A 17074-nucleotide genomic window follows, 5' to 3' on the forward strand; every position below is an offset into this window, starting at 1 on the left:
GCCTGAAATGTTCAGATAAATGTTTTTGCTTGTTTTCTACTTCCTATTTCTGGATGGAGGTCAGAAGACTCCTGGGAAAGCAAGTTCTTGGTCAGATTTCCAGTCAGTTTTTGCAAAGCCAACACAGATAATGTTCAAATGATGCTGTAATCAAGGCTGGGTCTTGCGAAGATAGGCACTGCCCATCCATCTAAGCAGCTGTAGTTCATGTGCTCAAAAGCTGGTAATAGTAAAGTCAAAATTGTAACCAGTGCCTTTTCACGTTCCCTTATTTGTAACACAGGCAAATACCAACAAAATAAAACCAGAAACTCGATGGCACGGTGTGGGCTAGATGGTGCAAGGTGCAGTATGCTTTCTGTGAGGTGGAGGTCTGACTTCCTTGAGGGCACAGCACTATTCAGGATCAAGCCCTTTGTTAATATTCTATCACAAGTCATCAGCAGAGCTAGTTAATGTGCAAATCAGTCTTCCTGCTGCCTTCAGGACAGCAGCAGAGTATCAAAAAAACCAGCTAGGTACCACTCCATCCTGGTGGAAGGAATGCTTGAAAGAGATCATGATGATCCCAGCAAAATGAATGACCAAAAGCCAATCAAAATGCTTGCAGATAAATCATAAGCCCATGCTTCTTGGAATACTGCTTTATTCATGTGTCTTTCTACCTTCTCCCAGGTCTGTCAGCACCATCCGCAACCAGCGCTATCATATCCATGCCAATCTGTCCTTTGCTGTCTTGGTGGCTCAGATCCTGCTTCTCATCAGCTTTCAGTTCAGCCCTGGGATGGTAAGTCCTAAAAAGTGTGATTGTGTTTTTTGCAGGGCACCTCCATGGAATGAATGCCATGTGCCACAAGCAAGAAAGCATCGTGCATGTGGCACCTCCTATTTTCAACATGCCTTAGCCAAAAATGACATCCTACAACACTGCATAAAGCTGCCTCTGCATCCACATAGTGTTATCATAGTATCTGGCCATGTCAAGATATTTGCAAAACTGAAAGATATGCACCCATCAAATGGAAAAATCACCAGAGTAGTGGAGTACATTTCGGTTGTGTGTTCAGATGGCATGGCTGACTTCTGCCTGATGTGGCTTGTGCTTTCTCTTATCCATTCTCTGTATTGAAAACTGTAGGAATTCTGGACTGGAGAAAAAGGTTTGAATTTTGTATTTAGGTAAGGTATTTGTATTTCTGTTAGGATTTTGAGTTGTTTCTTTTTTTTTTTTTGGGGGGGGGGGGGGTGTTGCTTTTTTTAATTGTCTGTTCTCCGCTGTGGTGAAGTGTGCTGGGTTTTGTTTCCACATTAAAAAGTCATCTTATTCTTGTGGAAGCCAATAAGCTTCCTGATGGTCCCGTGGCATTTCTTCTGCTTTCTTGGAGAGCTAAGCAGAAGGTCTTTGGCTTTTGCTCATAAAATTTTATTTGTATGGTAGAATATGCTGGTTTTATGAACAGCAGATTTATTGACCATGATCTCAACTCTGGAGATTTAGAAGATTTTGAAGTATCACTTATGTTTATTTTGCCTGAGTAATAATCAGTGAGAAAGGTATAGCAAATATGAGGTGACAGAGAGCATCACCTCTAAATATCGCTGTGTAACAGTTTAGTCTGAGATACTTGGTATTGTAAAACACGTATATACTTCTCTAGGCATCTAAGGCAATCACTTAAGCAAATGACAAACACCTTCATACTGCTTAAATGGTACTGAAGGTCTCTGCATGTACAGGTTTTTTCTGCCTGGTCACGTAGATTGGATCTTGAAATTACATATTGATTTCATGGATCTGCTACTACAGGTGGGAATTCCTTATGCAGAGTACCAGGATCTGCACCATTAGAACTGGCATCTAAAACAGCTGCATTAGATTAAGACGAATATGCCAAGTTAACAATATTACACACAAGTAAAACAGATTTGTTTCCACTGTTGTGTTTAAAAAATGCTGTTTAAAGTAACGTAAGGTCCGTTGATAGGAAGTCCCACCTGCAAGAAGCAGAAACAAAACCTGGTTTAAAAATAATCTTCCAGTGTACTCTGTTTTTGTAATGGTCAGAACTTGCCTACTTTGATGACCAGCTGTTGCTCCACAGTACTTTTCACAAGCAGTGAGTAGTTTCTATTAATACTTTATTCTTTTTCTTCTCGGTGCAAGTAAATACAAGGTTTGCACACTCTTCATTTTGCCAATACAACAGCTTATGTATTCCACTCAAATGGGATCCCTTGAACTTCTGTTAAGTTTATAAATAATAATCACATCTGTTATACATAGGCTATTATTACCTGAGGATCTAAAAAGCACTTTGTAAAACTGAGTTCATACTCTTTTGCTGCTTAACATTCAGGTTAAGTCCTGAATGAGTAAGATAATGTGGAAGGGAGAAAATGGTAGGGAATGGTTTAGAAAGGAAATGAAATGAAGACAGTGGAAAGCAGCAAAAGATTTAACCTGAAACTGAAGACTATGGAAATAAGGCGTTAAAAGAATCCTGAACACAGCCTCCTCACACCTTATCAAGGCCAGCATCACCTCCAGTCCTTTTAAAATGCTGTGAAATACTAGTTGCATTTCCTGGTTTTAGCTGGATGTAGGTAGAGCCCGTGTTCTCCAGAGACCTGTCGCAGTGCCCACCTACATGCATACTGTGCCTCGCCTACACATGGGTGCCTTGCTTGTTTCGCTAAGCTTGTGAAACGCTCACATAGGCTTAAGTTGCAGTTTAATAGGTGCCCATTTTCATTCCTTTTAAACCTATTGAAAACTTCAGTTAAATTGAAAGTAGCACACAGAAGCCAAGAGCTGTTTTATACCATGGGCTTTCCAAAGTGAAACACTTCACAGAATCCATGGATATTTCAGCCCTATCCCCTCTAACAGCAGTACTTGTAGGGCACAATATGGTAAAGTCTTACAGTTGAAAAAAATCATGTACATACCGTCTGCTATGGGGCAGCTAAGCTAATGCAACAAAGGGAACTAATGATTAACCTCTGAAGACCACTGTGGCAGCAAGCTGGTTCCTACTGGTAATGCTTCCTCAGCACACAGACTCCACCTGCCTGGATACCTTGCTGTGACTTGCCCAGGTGAGGAAGGGAAACCGTGAAGAAAAAGAAAAAAAATATCTTCCCATTTACATGGACTGTATGCAGGCAACCCCACTGAAATTCTGTAGGTGTCATGGAAGGGGTGTTACAACTACAGAGCAGAATGACTACAATCGGTGTGCTACAAGATGCAAAGCTGAGATATAGCTGGGACTCATTCCAAGAGTGTGTTTAAAGTGTACCTTAACTGAAAGCAAACCAAACAAGGTTAGCTTGTGGTAAAATCGTTGGCAGTCACATCTGTTCAATTACTGTATGATGAGCAAAACCACCTGTGGTGAGACATCCTCAAAAAGCAATTAGTGGTGAAAGGAGAATGTGCTGTGAGGAGTGGGGAAGAAGAAAGAATTAGGTTTTCCTGTTTTTGTAAGGTCGGCTGATAAGACACTTAAAGAAAAATGTAAGGAACTCTTTGAGGAGCAACTTAAGGAAAAGCCAGGTCTTAAGCCCAGACTGCATTTCCTGTAGCCCCCAGCGGGCTGTAAGCACCGAGGCAGGTGTGAACAGGACTCGAGAGGATGTTTTTACTTTGTGCTGCACTGCCTTAGTCATGGCATTCCTTTTTTTAGGGGCAGCATTTGTTTCACTTCAAAACATGTTATAGTTTAAATTGAAACAGATAGTCCAGTTTACACCAGGTGGGCTCACTTTCTAGGTGGTATTTTTCTGTTGCTTAAACTTTCATATTGGCTCCTATTTCCAGAATCTTGATAGCACGTAGTGAGTAAAGGACTATTGAGGAGAATTCAAATAGTCTGTAAACACCCTACAGAGAAGGCTTCCAGTTCTTTGCCTGATTCACTAGAAGTGTTCTTGGCAAACATGACTTTGTATACAGCTGGTACATCAGCTATAGGAAACTGAGAATTCCAACAGGTAGGCAAACCAGATGCCCACCACAGAGCAGTTAGGGCTGGAGAGCCAGTGATAGCTTGCTGTAATTTTTTGAAACGGCTATATTGGTATCACTGATGGAGGATCATATGAGACTTTTATAGGACTTCTAACCAGGACATAACCTGGAATACAATGCAATTTATTTTATGTGTTACCCTATTTTTGATATGAAGAACAGCACAGCAGGAAAGCCACATGGTGAAGTGTAACTAAAGAGCAGGTTCAACATGGCACCTTATTTTAAAATTTCCATGTTTCACTCAAGTTTAACTGATACACTGACTTCCTACCATTTCTTTGTAGAAAATGAACTATGGCTGGGCTTTCTACCATCACAGAACAGGGAGCAGGGTACAAGACAATGCTTGTACCCCCACTTCCTTGACTCTCCTATACTTGCTACAGGCTCAGCAGCAGGATGTTGACCCTTCACTTTTGAATTCTTAAGTATTTTGTATGCTTTAAGGAGGAGTTTTGCTCCTGCTGTTATAAATAAGTGATCAGTTTGGATTTCCACATCACATTTGGCAATGTTTTTTTGTTTTTTGTTAAAAGGTAAGAGGATTTGTTACTCTGAAGCCATCTGAAAACACTGCATAAAAATGAAATTTTCTCTAGTGCTCTGTTTTTAAAACTGTTTTATTCCAGTAATTTAGCATTCAGTATGTAAATGTATACAAAAAAACCCCCAAAAAAACAAACCCTAAAATTGAAAAAAAATGTGACTGCATCACAAAGAAGTAAAGTATTTAATTTTGTTCTTAATTTAGGTGCCTTGCAAGATCTTGGCCATTCTCCTTCATTTTTTCTTCCTGAGTGCTTTTGCATGGATGCTGGTGGAAGGATTTCATCTTTACAGTATGGTCATCAAAGTATTTGGATCAGAAGAGAGCAAGCACTTGTATTATTATGGAATCGGATGGGGTAAGCATTTAGTAGCTTCTTGCTTTAAGTCTGCTTACTGTAGCACAAGGTTGTATTCAGAAGCATATGTAAAATTGCCACTTATGGTCATAGTTTGCCTTACTGAGAGTAGGTCTGTTGGATAATTTTCTGACTGTAATCAGACTTTAAAATGTATAGTCCTAAACTTAATTCCACTGCAGTGAATTCCATGACCTCACTAGGCCAGATCAGATCCTTAATTACCAAATCAGTAGCTGGAGTGTGGGAGGGAGGTCTCACTGTACTGGCGAGTTCTCTTTTTGGTTCTAATTCACAACACAGGCGTATTCTATCCATACTCTGCAAACTACACCTAAAAAGCTGGCAGACTAGCACAGGAGTATCACGAAACTTCATTAGTTGATGCTTCGTGCCTTGAAATCCTTAGATGAAAAAGGCTGCACAGAACCTCAATATTACTATTAAGAATAAAAAAGTCGTCCTACGACACAGGGATCTCACAGATAACAATTCACAGCTTTTTAAATGCAGTAAACGAAAGCATAATTAGTGCGCATATTGAGGAGTCGAAACCAAGTATTTTGTTTGACTTTTCACAGCAGATGAAAGCTAGCTTGCTTTCACTGTCCTTGAAGTGCAGCAATGATGCTTGACAAACCTCCACGTTTAGAAGAAGAAAACCTCATACACTGAGTCAAAAGGAGACATGTGAAAAGATAGCAAAGGAATATCTATGTAATTACAGATAATTTCAAAATAATGTTAAAACATGCATTATCTTCCCCTCGAATTTATTTGGAAGCTGAATGAAAACCAGATATACCAATAATAAAGACCTACTGCCATCAGAATTGGAATATTTAGTATCTATTGGCACCATGCAGACATGGGTGATAGTAATGCTGTTCACTTACAGCTGCTTACTTGTCCTTTTTTTAATATGGACTTTTTATTCTGTATGTTACTCCTCTTTCATTTTAAAATCTCTTTCACAGCAGTTCTGTCTAAGGGCCATTTGATAGAGTGCTGTGGTGAACATGGTATGTGCTAGATTGAGGGGACAAACTGCAGTTTCATTAGTTAGGAGTTTTTTTCTTTACCTTCATTGTTTCTCTGCAACAGGTTCAAGAGTATCGCATACGCATGTCCTTGTCCTGGTTGCCTTAAGTTAGTTTTTTTCTCTGGAATGGCTGGTTTGTGTGCCAACAATATGCACCTTAAAGCTTTGGTTGCCGAAAACATTTGAAAGCTGTTTTTGCTGAGTTTTCAGTAGAGTTGTGTAAAATATTCTCCCCCCCCCCCCCCCTCCCCCGCCCCCATTTTTTTTCAGGTACATAGACCAAAAAGTAAGAGAACCTAGATAGGCTGAGGGTTGAAGACATTGAAGATTTGTAGATTCTTCTAGATTCAGTGCTAAATGTAGAGAAACCTGCTGATTTTAGTCTGGTTTCTTCTGTATTTCTTTAAAAAATAAAGAGCTTACTCATGGAATACAAATATGAGTGCATCAAACTAAAGAAAATGTTCTCATAAGCCCCTGAGAACTCTTTTCTCCTTCAGAAATACTATGTAAAAAGCTTCAACAGTCAATAAAATAATTAAGAACTGACATTTAATTCAGTAGGGTATTCGCTTATAGCAGATGCTTTGATTAACTCAATTTACAATCAATCATTAATTACTTTATGGAAATAAATTAATGGTTTATATGTGCTGCAATGTGCCTTTACCTATTTTTTCTGGCATTTTGTGTAAGGTTTACTTACTGTAAAATGGCAGTGATCAACAAAGTGATTTAGAAGACACATGGATAAATATGGCAGCTGACTGCAATATGAATAGTACTAGAAATTGCATTTTGCCTCATTTAATTGCAATACGATTGCTACCACTCAATTAGTAGTAATTAGCACAATGAGTACATAGCCTATTCATATGTAACCCAATGGGATGTTAAACATGGTTACTAAAAAGTCTCTTCAGTCTTATTTTGAATAATGCTTTGGACCGTAATCCCTCAGCCCCAATAGTTGTTGTCACCAGAACAGATGTATGTGGCAAACAGAGGAGGCACCAGCAGCACAAGGTTCAATATCAGTCCTTCTAGCAATGCCTTTCTTGGCAAGGATGGGAGAAACCCAGTGGCAAGCTGTTTAAATGTAGCAAAGGTACTGTTGGAGACAAATAGTGGAAGACATCATCCATGCAACAGTAATACGCTTCTCTGTGTAAACCTTTTAAAAGCCCTTTTTTGACAAATATTTTGATTTTGGAAAGCACGTTCCAATTATTACTCCTACAGTGACTTGGAAAAAAAAATGTTTTCTGAAATCCAGTAAATCTACCATGTTGCTAGGAAAGTGATTTGTGTTGTTCTATTTTTTCCGATCTCAATCTCAAACTATTTGCATTTGAATTAAACATTGAATTTCCTTAATCATATCTGACATCATGTCATTGCTGCAAGTGAGTCTGAACATCGCTTAGGTAATTTTGCTAGGCAATGGCATTCCAAATTATTTATCTCTTGATAAGTATCAGGGCGACCTTCATTCAGTCAACAGCATCACAGCTCGCTGTTTGGTATGCAATTCCAATGCTCATTCAGCTGGTAATAAATGTTGCTGGACAACAGTGTTTTTAGGGGGAAAATCCACATTGCAGTGTTCACTGCTTAAACACTTAAAAGGATGCCTAAGTTTGTCAGTTCCCATTTTCTCTTTTGTTAGCATGTTGGCACTGAATAGGAATAGAAATGTTTAGTTAGAGATCCAATATCAGTACTGCCTTCAGCAGCAGGGTGAGCTTATGTTCTACGGGGTAGAGTCTGAGTTGTTCCTTCATGAACCTGACGAAAGTATAGTAAGAAATAATTATATATATTCCATAAAATCCCCACATCTGAACAGAAGTCTTGCAAGGCTGGGAAAAGGGGCTAAAAAGGTTTTGTGCTGTAATTATTTTGTTTGGGTCTTAAAATGAGGGTAGGTTTACATTGAATCAAACTGTCAAAAGAAGCTGAGCATTCCTCTGCCATCCTGAGACCATGTTAGATACACGTTTCAGTATCTAATAAAAATGGCCATTTTTTTATACTTTGGCACTGACCAACGATGGTCAAAAAAAGTTGAAAAGAAGGATGTTTCATGTTATGTTACTCAAAACAGATAGTTCATTTCCCCGTTCTTTGCTTTTAATTGAAGTGTGAATGCATTTGACTTTTGCAAACTCATAGTTCCTGGAATAATGACAAACCCCAGTCCTGAATTTAAAAACTCAGCCCCATCATTCTTATTTAAGCAGGAACACTGGACTAAGTGCATGTGTAAGAGTTTGCAAAGTCTGTATTTATGACCAGTTGACACTTGAGGCAGGGAATGGAGATGGGGCCAAGGAACTCCACACTGAGTATCATCGATCTCCTAACGTCTGTTGAGATTTCTGAGAGGTATGACTCTTGTAAAATGAATTCAGTGGTAATCAGAGAGAGAGGATACCAAAGGCGCAGAGTTGATTGAAGTTTCTGTGTATTATCTTTAGTCCCAAGGGTGCTAAAATTACTTCAGAGACAGAAGTTGTCAGGAATTCAAAGGAAAACAATTTGAGGAAGGTGATAATATCCTACCTTTAAAACTACATTGACACTGGGGGGAAAAAAAATACTTTGTTGCCTTGGTGGTTCAGCATAACACACAGATTATTCTAGCAAACTTTTCCCACCCACCTATTTGTAGGACAGTGATGACAGAGTTTGTGATACTCAAGATTTTGTTGTGGCACTTTGGCCTTAACACGTTTTTTCTGTTTCAGACAATTTCCTTTCCTGTAGAGACTGCCTTAAAATGGAGATTTTGTTCTGAGCTGTCAAAAGACCTAAATTTCTTTATTTGCTGTTGCCTGTTGTAGTCCCAGACTTCTGCACAGATGTAATGTAACGCAGCAGAAGAAAAAGAAACTCCCAGAAAATTAACTTCTATTTTATAAATGGAAGAATATGCTTTCCCCTATTGAGCAAAGTAGATTTTTTCAGTATTAGAAAAAAATATATACTTTCATTCGTGTCTAATGCTCCATCTTTCTCAATCAATGATGTATTTATTTATGCCTTTTAGAATTAATGTCTTAAAAATGCTTTGAGTTGTCTGCCATGGAGTTTCTATAGCCTGTCTGTGGTTTGTTTTTGTTTTTTTGCTAGGTATAGAAGATACAGAAGCTTTCAAAATACAGTATACAGATTTACAGGCTTTTTCCATTTTATTTATCATTAGTGCCTAAGAAACACGAAGCTAGTGAGTTAGATGTGAAGTTTAATGCTGAAGAAGAGGACCTAGCTGACGTTAATTTCAGGCTTCACCCTAGTGACTGTATTTGGGCTGAATTCAGGGAGAATTTTGTCTGAGCAAGAGTTGTGTTATTTGGCTTCCTGTGCGAGGTATTAAGAGCTTATGCCTGCTCTGCAGGCTGTATTTTGATGCTGTGTTTGGAAGGCAGCTTTAAATTAGCTCGTATGGGGACCTGGAGTACTCGAGCTGCAGCAGCACATGGCTCCATGTGAGCTGATTTACCCCGTTTGAATGTGATGCTGTATTGCTCTAGGACAGCAGAGACACAGGTGACACCAGTGCCATAGATCAGCTGCCAGAAAGGTGTGCTAGAACATTTTCATCTGATACTGTGCTCTGGAAAGCGTGGTCTGTTGCATCATAAATCTGGCCATTTGGAATAGGGTTGGTGAGTGTATTTGTAGCATCTGCTAACAGAGACAACATTCAGATAAAGTAAAAAACCATAACCGTAATTCTTTCATGGATTCTCACCAGTGCCAGCACAACGCTTAACATTACCTGTCATGAGTGTAGACTAACCTGCACAGCCCTCATGTAATTTCTAAAATTTACTGACAAAAAGATTAAGCAAACACACTTACTTTGTGTATAATATATAATCCATATGAATTCTTCAGCCCAGATCAAATCTTATGACCCCCTTAGGCTAAATACATTTTTTAAAACTTTTACGGAATTTATTGAGTGGTTGTTTCTTAAGGGAAAACTACTCCAATTTCACTGTAACAAAACCTTCAAGCTCCCGTTGCCATTATTCATTTAATATTTTGTCAATGCGAAGAAAAGGCAAACATTGTGCTATAGGCCGCAGACCATTTTATTCTCACTGACTTAGCTCATTTTATGCAGATGACTGCTCTATGTTTCATCTGCATAAATTTTATTATCTTCCAAAGGAACTCTGTATTTAATTTTCTTCTTCAATGCCATTTAAAATTGATAAAAGAGTCATGCCAAATCCTTCGAATATTCAGCACTGGACTGCAGGGGAAAAAAAGGCAGACTAGCTATATAAAGGAGAGCATCTGGGCACAGGTGTTTTTGCTTCTGTGACAAAGTCCCTGTCGTGGGAGGACAACCTGCATCAGAAGACAAACAGTGCCAACCCACAATGTCTGCTCGGCAGCCGAAGAGGTGACTGGGAGTGGGTAGGCATACCCGAGGGACCTGTAGTCCAGGTAGCTCACATACCCATGGCAGACAGAGTTTCAGCAGGCAGGCTTATGTCTGTGCTTAATTGCTCTGCTGAATGTAATTATTCTGCATTTTCTTCAAATGTGTGTAGGAATTTCCTTTCTCAAATAGACAACTGATATAAACTAAAATCTTGCCTTTCCTTAAGTCTTACACAAATATTACTTCTAAGGGGTTATTCCTGATTCATACAAGCATGGGAGAGCAAAATCTAATTCACAAGATATTAAACTGCATCCTGCAGAATGGATTCCAAAGTTTAAGACCTAAACGGTGCTTATAGGAGCTGCTTCTTAAGTACTGAGTGTCTTATTTATAAATGCAAGGTGCTTCTAGCCACAGTCATTAAAGAATGAAAATACTTCATCCAAAAATTATAGTTCTGCCAGTACAGGAAAACTTCACAGAATTTTCTGAGGATGATATTGGTAAGATTAAGCCGAAATTACTTGACAGAGAATTTTGTAAAAGCCTCATGCAGAAAACCTGAAGAATTCAAAAGAAAATCAAAACCTTAAGCTGTCATGTCTAATACTCTGTCTGGGACCTGGTTATTAAATTCCATAAGATGATAAAGGCCCAAACCTTCACATTTTATGAAATCATAAGGGAATTAACAGACAGCCATCTAATATTTAAAGGGATGAGATTTTCCTATATTCAGAACTGCTGGCAAGATAAACCCTTCCTTCCTTCCTTCCTCCCCAGCGCCTGGCCTGCCAAGCTGTGCTGAACTGGCAGGCCGGGTATGGCAGTGCCGGGGCCCGAGGCACCAGCTCCCCGGACAGCAGGACCATCACTGCCTGCCGCGGTGTCATTCCTGTGTAGTCCCATAAAGCAGCACTCCACCTCCTGGGGTGCAGGACACTGGAACGGTCAAAACCCCTCTGGAAACAGAGTCTAGTTTAAACGCAGAAATCTTGTAGACCTCTTACGTATTTATGTTAAAATAAGTCTTGGTTGGGCATCTGAGCGGGATCTGAATTTGCTTCTCTCTTTGTAACTTGTCTCTTGCTGCTGTCTGTAATGCTCTAGATAACGAAATGTTGTCGATTCTGTCCTCATGCCTGCTGGTCATGCACCCCTGTGAGAAACGCGACTTCAGTTTCTAGGTGGTTTTGAATTCTTGAAAAGGTGCGCTCACCTAGGGGAAAGCGGCTAAAACAAGCCTGATGTTGCTCCACAGGATATCACTGCTGGAATAGCATGAGACGGAAATTACATAAACAAAAACCTGAAAAAGGACGATGATTCTCAATGAAATTACGATGATTCTCGATGAAACTAGTGCTGTCGGTTTAACTGTTGAACTAGTGCTTTATTGACAAGTCATTTTGTTTGTCTGACATTAATTGATTAAAACATGTTGTATTGCACAGCTGCAGAAGGATGTCAAGTTAGAATTAATTCTGAAATTACTCTGAGCTGTTCTGTTGTCGGTACAAAATCTAGCTGAACTTGCAGGGTTTACTGGAAGATGTAACAAACAAACCTACTTTTGTTACTAATATCACCGTTGACTTTGCCTTTTTGCAGGCTGCCCGCTGGTCATTTGTGTGATTTCTACAACGTCGTCCCCAGACAGCTATGGAGAAAGTGGCAAGTGAGTATGAAAATGTCTTCACTCCAGGTGCAATAAGGATGAAAAATATGATGGGGAGAAAAACTCGTTGATCTGTTAACAGGGCTGTAGTTCTGCAAGATCCTGCTGAGGAGTAAGGGAGACAGCCTGCAAAAGCCCAGCTGTTGTATAGGCATATTCTTAGACCTAGAAGCCTCAGGTTTGCTTTGTACTGCTGAGATGATGCACAAAAAGCTCCTGACGCATTTTGCCCATTTTTCCCTTTTGCTGCAGAGGCGCAGGGCCTCCTAGAGTGAGCTCCCAGCTTAGCCCACACAGAGTAGAATGCAGGCTGAAACATTTCTAACAAGATGAGAATAAGCTTTGATTAAAGATATTTAATCTTTTGAAGAAAACTGCACTTAAACATCTGAAGATCTAGAATGGATAGTGTTGAAATCTTTGAAAATTGAGTTACTTTCTAATTTGGAAAAAGAAAAGCAAATTTATCTGAAATTTGCCAGCATCATAGGAATCAGTCCTACCACAATGTAAGCAGATCTGGAGCAAGGGTTATTCTTGTGTGTGTGTTAAAACAGCTTGTATCATCACTGCTGTAGGAAAGACATGAAGCTGACAGCACATTTCCCAGCCTCTTCCTCACCACCAGCCAGGCAAGGCAGGGAGAGCTTCAATTTGTCTTTTGCTACAATGACATCGCTCACAGCACTTAAATGATTGCCTGTGATACAGGACACAAGAACAACAAATAGCAAATAAAACCTTTCCTTTCTTCCCATCTTTCCACCCCTAATGCTATTTGAAGGCATGCTGGGGCAGGTAGCTGTCACTGACTCTTTACAAGACACAAATCAAAATGAGATCCTGCCTCAGATTCCCGAGGGTGAGCGGAAAAGAGCTTATTGATGCTCTATCATGTCTCTTGCTTTTAAAATTCATCAGTCTTTTTTTGCACTCTCTTTTAGTCTCCTTTTTTTTTACTTAAGAACATTACTAATTAAATGACCATGTGTTTTATCTAAAATCATTCTGATTTTTCTCTGCAGCTGCTGGCTTTCACTAGAGAATGGAGCAATCTGGGCTTTTGTGGCACCAGCGTTGTTTGTAATTCTGGTAGGTAAAACCACGGCCGCTGCTGTTCTCTTGTTGCACGTCTGTGTCAGCCACACAGCAGAACTAGCTGAAGGTCTGATGTCAGTCCTTGTGCCAGGCCAGTGAAACAAGAGAGGTGTTTGGTCCAGAATTACGTTGTTCCTCCTCTGATTTTTTTGTGTGGTACATGGTTGTGTATTAGTTGATGCATATCAATTCTCACACTATTCATTTCACTGTTCCAAGGCAAAAATACAACCTGAAATAGGGGGACAGCCCTCTTCTGAAACCGCCCTGCTGGGGCCATTAATAACCATGTGGAACCAAGTAATCTTGGCAGTTTTAATAATTCGCAGAAAGATTTTCCAACAGAGCAAACTCCGTGTCTTGTGTTTCATATACACCAGTCAATGCTGAAAGGCTGATTCCACCCCACTGGTGTTTGAGGCTTTTGCTTTTGCAAATGCCATCAGTGAGGATGATCAGCAGCAGAGTTTGCAAGCTAGCAGGAAAGGGTTAAAACAGTAGCATGAGCTGTCACCCTTTGGGTGAGCTCATGAAAGGTGCCTGTCTTCTTGTCTTCTTATGGTGGTGAGGAATTTGTGCTATCCCTCTGCCTTTGAATTCCGTGCCCGCTGATGAGGCAGGGCTGTTAAGGTGAATTTGCCAGGGTTCAGGTGGCTACTGCAAACAGCTCTGCCAGCTATAATGAACATCATCTTTCCAGGGGAGGGTGCAGATTCCTGGCTTCGATGATGATACATGGATGCTCTAGCAGTTTAATTATGCTCACACATTAAATTACAGTGAGTTGTAGCTTAATCACTATGATTACTTAAGGAGTCAGGGGTGCTTGCAGGGATTAAGTGGGAGATTATTCCTCTTCAGCGCTGTTTCCGATACTTTAATTGATCAGGTTATCTACGATTTTTGCTGCAGGTTATAATGTCAGAGTGACAATATGAACATGGAATAGACTCAGTCATTAGTGAAATCAGGTTGTCTTTAAAGCTTTAAATAGATTTTAAAGGCATGAGCCCAAATCTAGACCACAGTCTGCCTGCTGTGGTGTTTAAGGAGTCAGGTAAAATAAGATCCTCAGTACCTGCATGGAGGAGCATCAAAAGGAGCCAATGACGGTACCTTGTACTTCCCTAAGTGAGCTAGGATTTCTGTGGAAAGCACAAAGAAAGAAACTGCCCCAAATTTCATAACACAGGAAACCCCCCCAGATCCTGCTCACAAGCCAAAAGAAGGAAGGAGAGCTATTCATACAGAACTAGCGTTTACCGTTGCGTATCTCTACAGCTATTTGGCAAGCAGAAGGTGGCTCCTTGGCTGACCTTTTCCATCACAGGCAATTTTACACTGCAGCTGAGTGGACATCCTAACATTTGCCTGGGATACAGTGAAATCAGCACCTCTTTTAAGCAGCCCAGCCCAGCATCTTCTGCTCAAGATACAGCCTCTGAAAAATCAGGCTATACAAATGTACATTAAAAAACCAGTGAAAATAGTTGCTGTATTGATGTGACAGAAATTGTCTCATGTTAGCATTTTAATCAGATTATTAATGACAACGCTTGGCAGTCCCTGTGCAGTAAGGGCAGAATTTCTTTTACCTAGGTGAAAGCATGTACATATAAATAAGAAATGTTGATCACTGGATTAGAGCTGGCTAAACAGGTCCGGACTTTGTTTCAACAAACTTAATACCTTGGACGTTCCCTATGTGTGTTTATATTCAAAGATTCGTAGATATTGATGGCTGGAGAACAACTAAAACAATCTTAATATTCAAATGTCTCCTCCTCACATTAGCACTTGCTTTCTGGCCATGGTTCAGCAGCAAAGGAGGAAATGAGATGCGACCAGTAAAATCTGATCTTTCCCAGATGCTGTCCAAAGATGATATTAATCGAAACATGCCAGATAGTGAAACGCTTACTCACCTGAGTGAGCACAGCTTTCAACAATTTGCGTGCGTAGCTGTTCGCCAGTGAAAGTAAGGGTTTAACTGTGTGGCTCTCGCTTATGACATATAGTATTTGTGCAGCTCAAGTTATGTTCTTGTGTGGATACAAATATTTTGAGAAAGAGAAAGGAGTGAGCTCACAAGGTTGATCCACATAGAGCAATTTGTTAATGGTCTAAACCCAGCTCTGCGCAAAACAGCAGCAAGCTAGCTGACAGATTATTCTCTCTGGGCATTGAATGTGCTAGCTGAAAAATGTGTTGGTGCCTATAGGGAAATAATGAGGCTAAACACTATTTTGTGTGTGCATGTGTGCCTGTGCTCCTTAAATAACAAATTAGCCACTAGTTGCATGAATTAGTGTTTAGCTCTGAAAAGACTTCTCAAAAAGCACTTTTTGCCTACTTCTGTGCACAGTTGCTCTCTGCCAAGAAGAAGGATTATGCTGTGAAGAAATCAGGGGGACTGCTCTTTTCAACTCCCACTCCCTAGAGACTAGGCAGACATAGTCGTCTTTTGTCCTGCCACAGCCTCACAGGCAATATAGACATCATGGAGCCTTAAAACAGAATGATGTGGTGGGAGTGTGACTGGGAAAGACGTACTCATGCATACTTTTCTGAGGTGTAATTCACAGCACCTCCCAGTCCTATATGGATTCCTCTACCCAAAGTGCTCTTTCCTTGGGGTTTGAGTCAAGGGATGTGATGAAGCAAATAGATGCTTCTTCGTGTAGGTCTTTTGGCTTCTACCTGCATCTTAAGGTTTAAAGAATGCTCTCCAACACCCTCCAAAACCACAGCACCCAAGCCTCTATTGCATCCTCTTAAGGAACCTTTGCAAAAAATTGTTGCAATTAATTTGAATTATTGAAAACCAAACTAAGCACAGCCAAAGTTGGCCTGGGTCATGCCATCAAAGGAAAAAAAACCAACCCAGCCTTGACAAAACACCTGAATTTTTGGAACAAAACATTAACACTTCTGGCAGAAAGCTTTGTTTGTTATCAACCATCTGCTGCCTTGGTGAGTTTTCATAGATACGGCAGAATTAATGAAATTCTGCAGAAAGCATCTGTGTACACACATGGGTGTGCTGCAGACAGCAAACAATCCAATGCAGGGGGAGATAGCGAGCTGTCGTGGGAAGTCCTCTATATTGTTTTCCCTGTAAGTAGCTGTTTTCCTGGTGATTCTTTATAAGTCTTTTGGATAAACAGCATTTTTATGGAGCTAAATGATTTTCATTAGCATACTACTAACAGTTCTCTGCTGTGGGGACATCAGCTTTGTAACCAGTGACTTCAGATGGGAGTCTGTGGAAGTCAGGTCCCAAGCACAGATGTCTTCAGTTGGTACTTGCTTATGAATATTCAATATACCAAAAAAATGCTCTCCTTTATACCTGCTGTTCAAACATGATTTAGTACATTCTGTTGCCTCATGGTATTCATTCATACTTTTGTGTAACAGTGCAGAATTAGGATAATTTCCGTATGTTGAACAGTATATTACTCGGCAGGTAGGCCCAATGATTGAAAAGTGACAGTCCGTGTCCCTTATTAGACATCATTCATCATGGGAAAAGGTGACAGAATTGGACCCATAGCGTTTAAAGGCCCTGAGACAGCAGGATTCCTTGGAGTCACTGAAATCAAGTCTGTAAGTGCTGTGGTGGATTAGAGCACAAATGGACAGAGCTACTGTCCAAAAAAGAGCACAGCTACTAAAGCTTCTCATTTTTTCTTATTAGCACTCAGTTGTGAGCACTTTTACTATTTTGAAATTGAATTCCTTCATTATTTTAAAATTAAATTCCTTCTTACTTAACCAATAGGAAAGCATGCAACATTTTTTTGAACAAGGGGACAGATGGTAAGAAATTTAAAAATCAATGATTAATATCAGGAAACAGAAGTCAAGGATCTGTTATACCTTAGATTTAGTATTTATTTTCTTGTCC

At 40.0% G+C, this 17074-nt stretch overlaps 1 protein-coding gene across 10 annotated transcripts in view; it reads left to right on the top strand.

Moving 5' to 3' along the window:
• Positions 1–17074, top strand: part of ADGRD1 (adhesion G protein-coupled receptor D1) — a 172703-nt gene that overhangs the window by 124422 nt on the left and 31207 nt on the right. For all 10 annotated transcript variants that reach the window (XM_080405451.1, XM_080405455.1, XM_080405453.1 and 7 more), the window contains 4 exons: positions 676–787; positions 4788–4941; positions 12000–12066; positions 13092–13158. In XM_080405451.1, the coding sequence (XP_080261577.1) occupies positions 676–787; positions 4788–4941; positions 12000–12066; positions 13092–13158 (400 nt within the window). The remainder of the gene's footprint in view (positions 1–675; positions 788–4787; positions 4942–11999; positions 12067–13091; positions 13159–17074) is intronic.

Source organism: Falco punctatus (genome assembly GCF_963210335.1).
Source record: "Falco punctatus genome assembly, chromosome: 1".
Taxonomy (NCBI): domain Eukaryota; kingdom Metazoa; phylum Chordata; class Aves; order Falconiformes; family Falconidae; genus Falco; species Falco punctatus.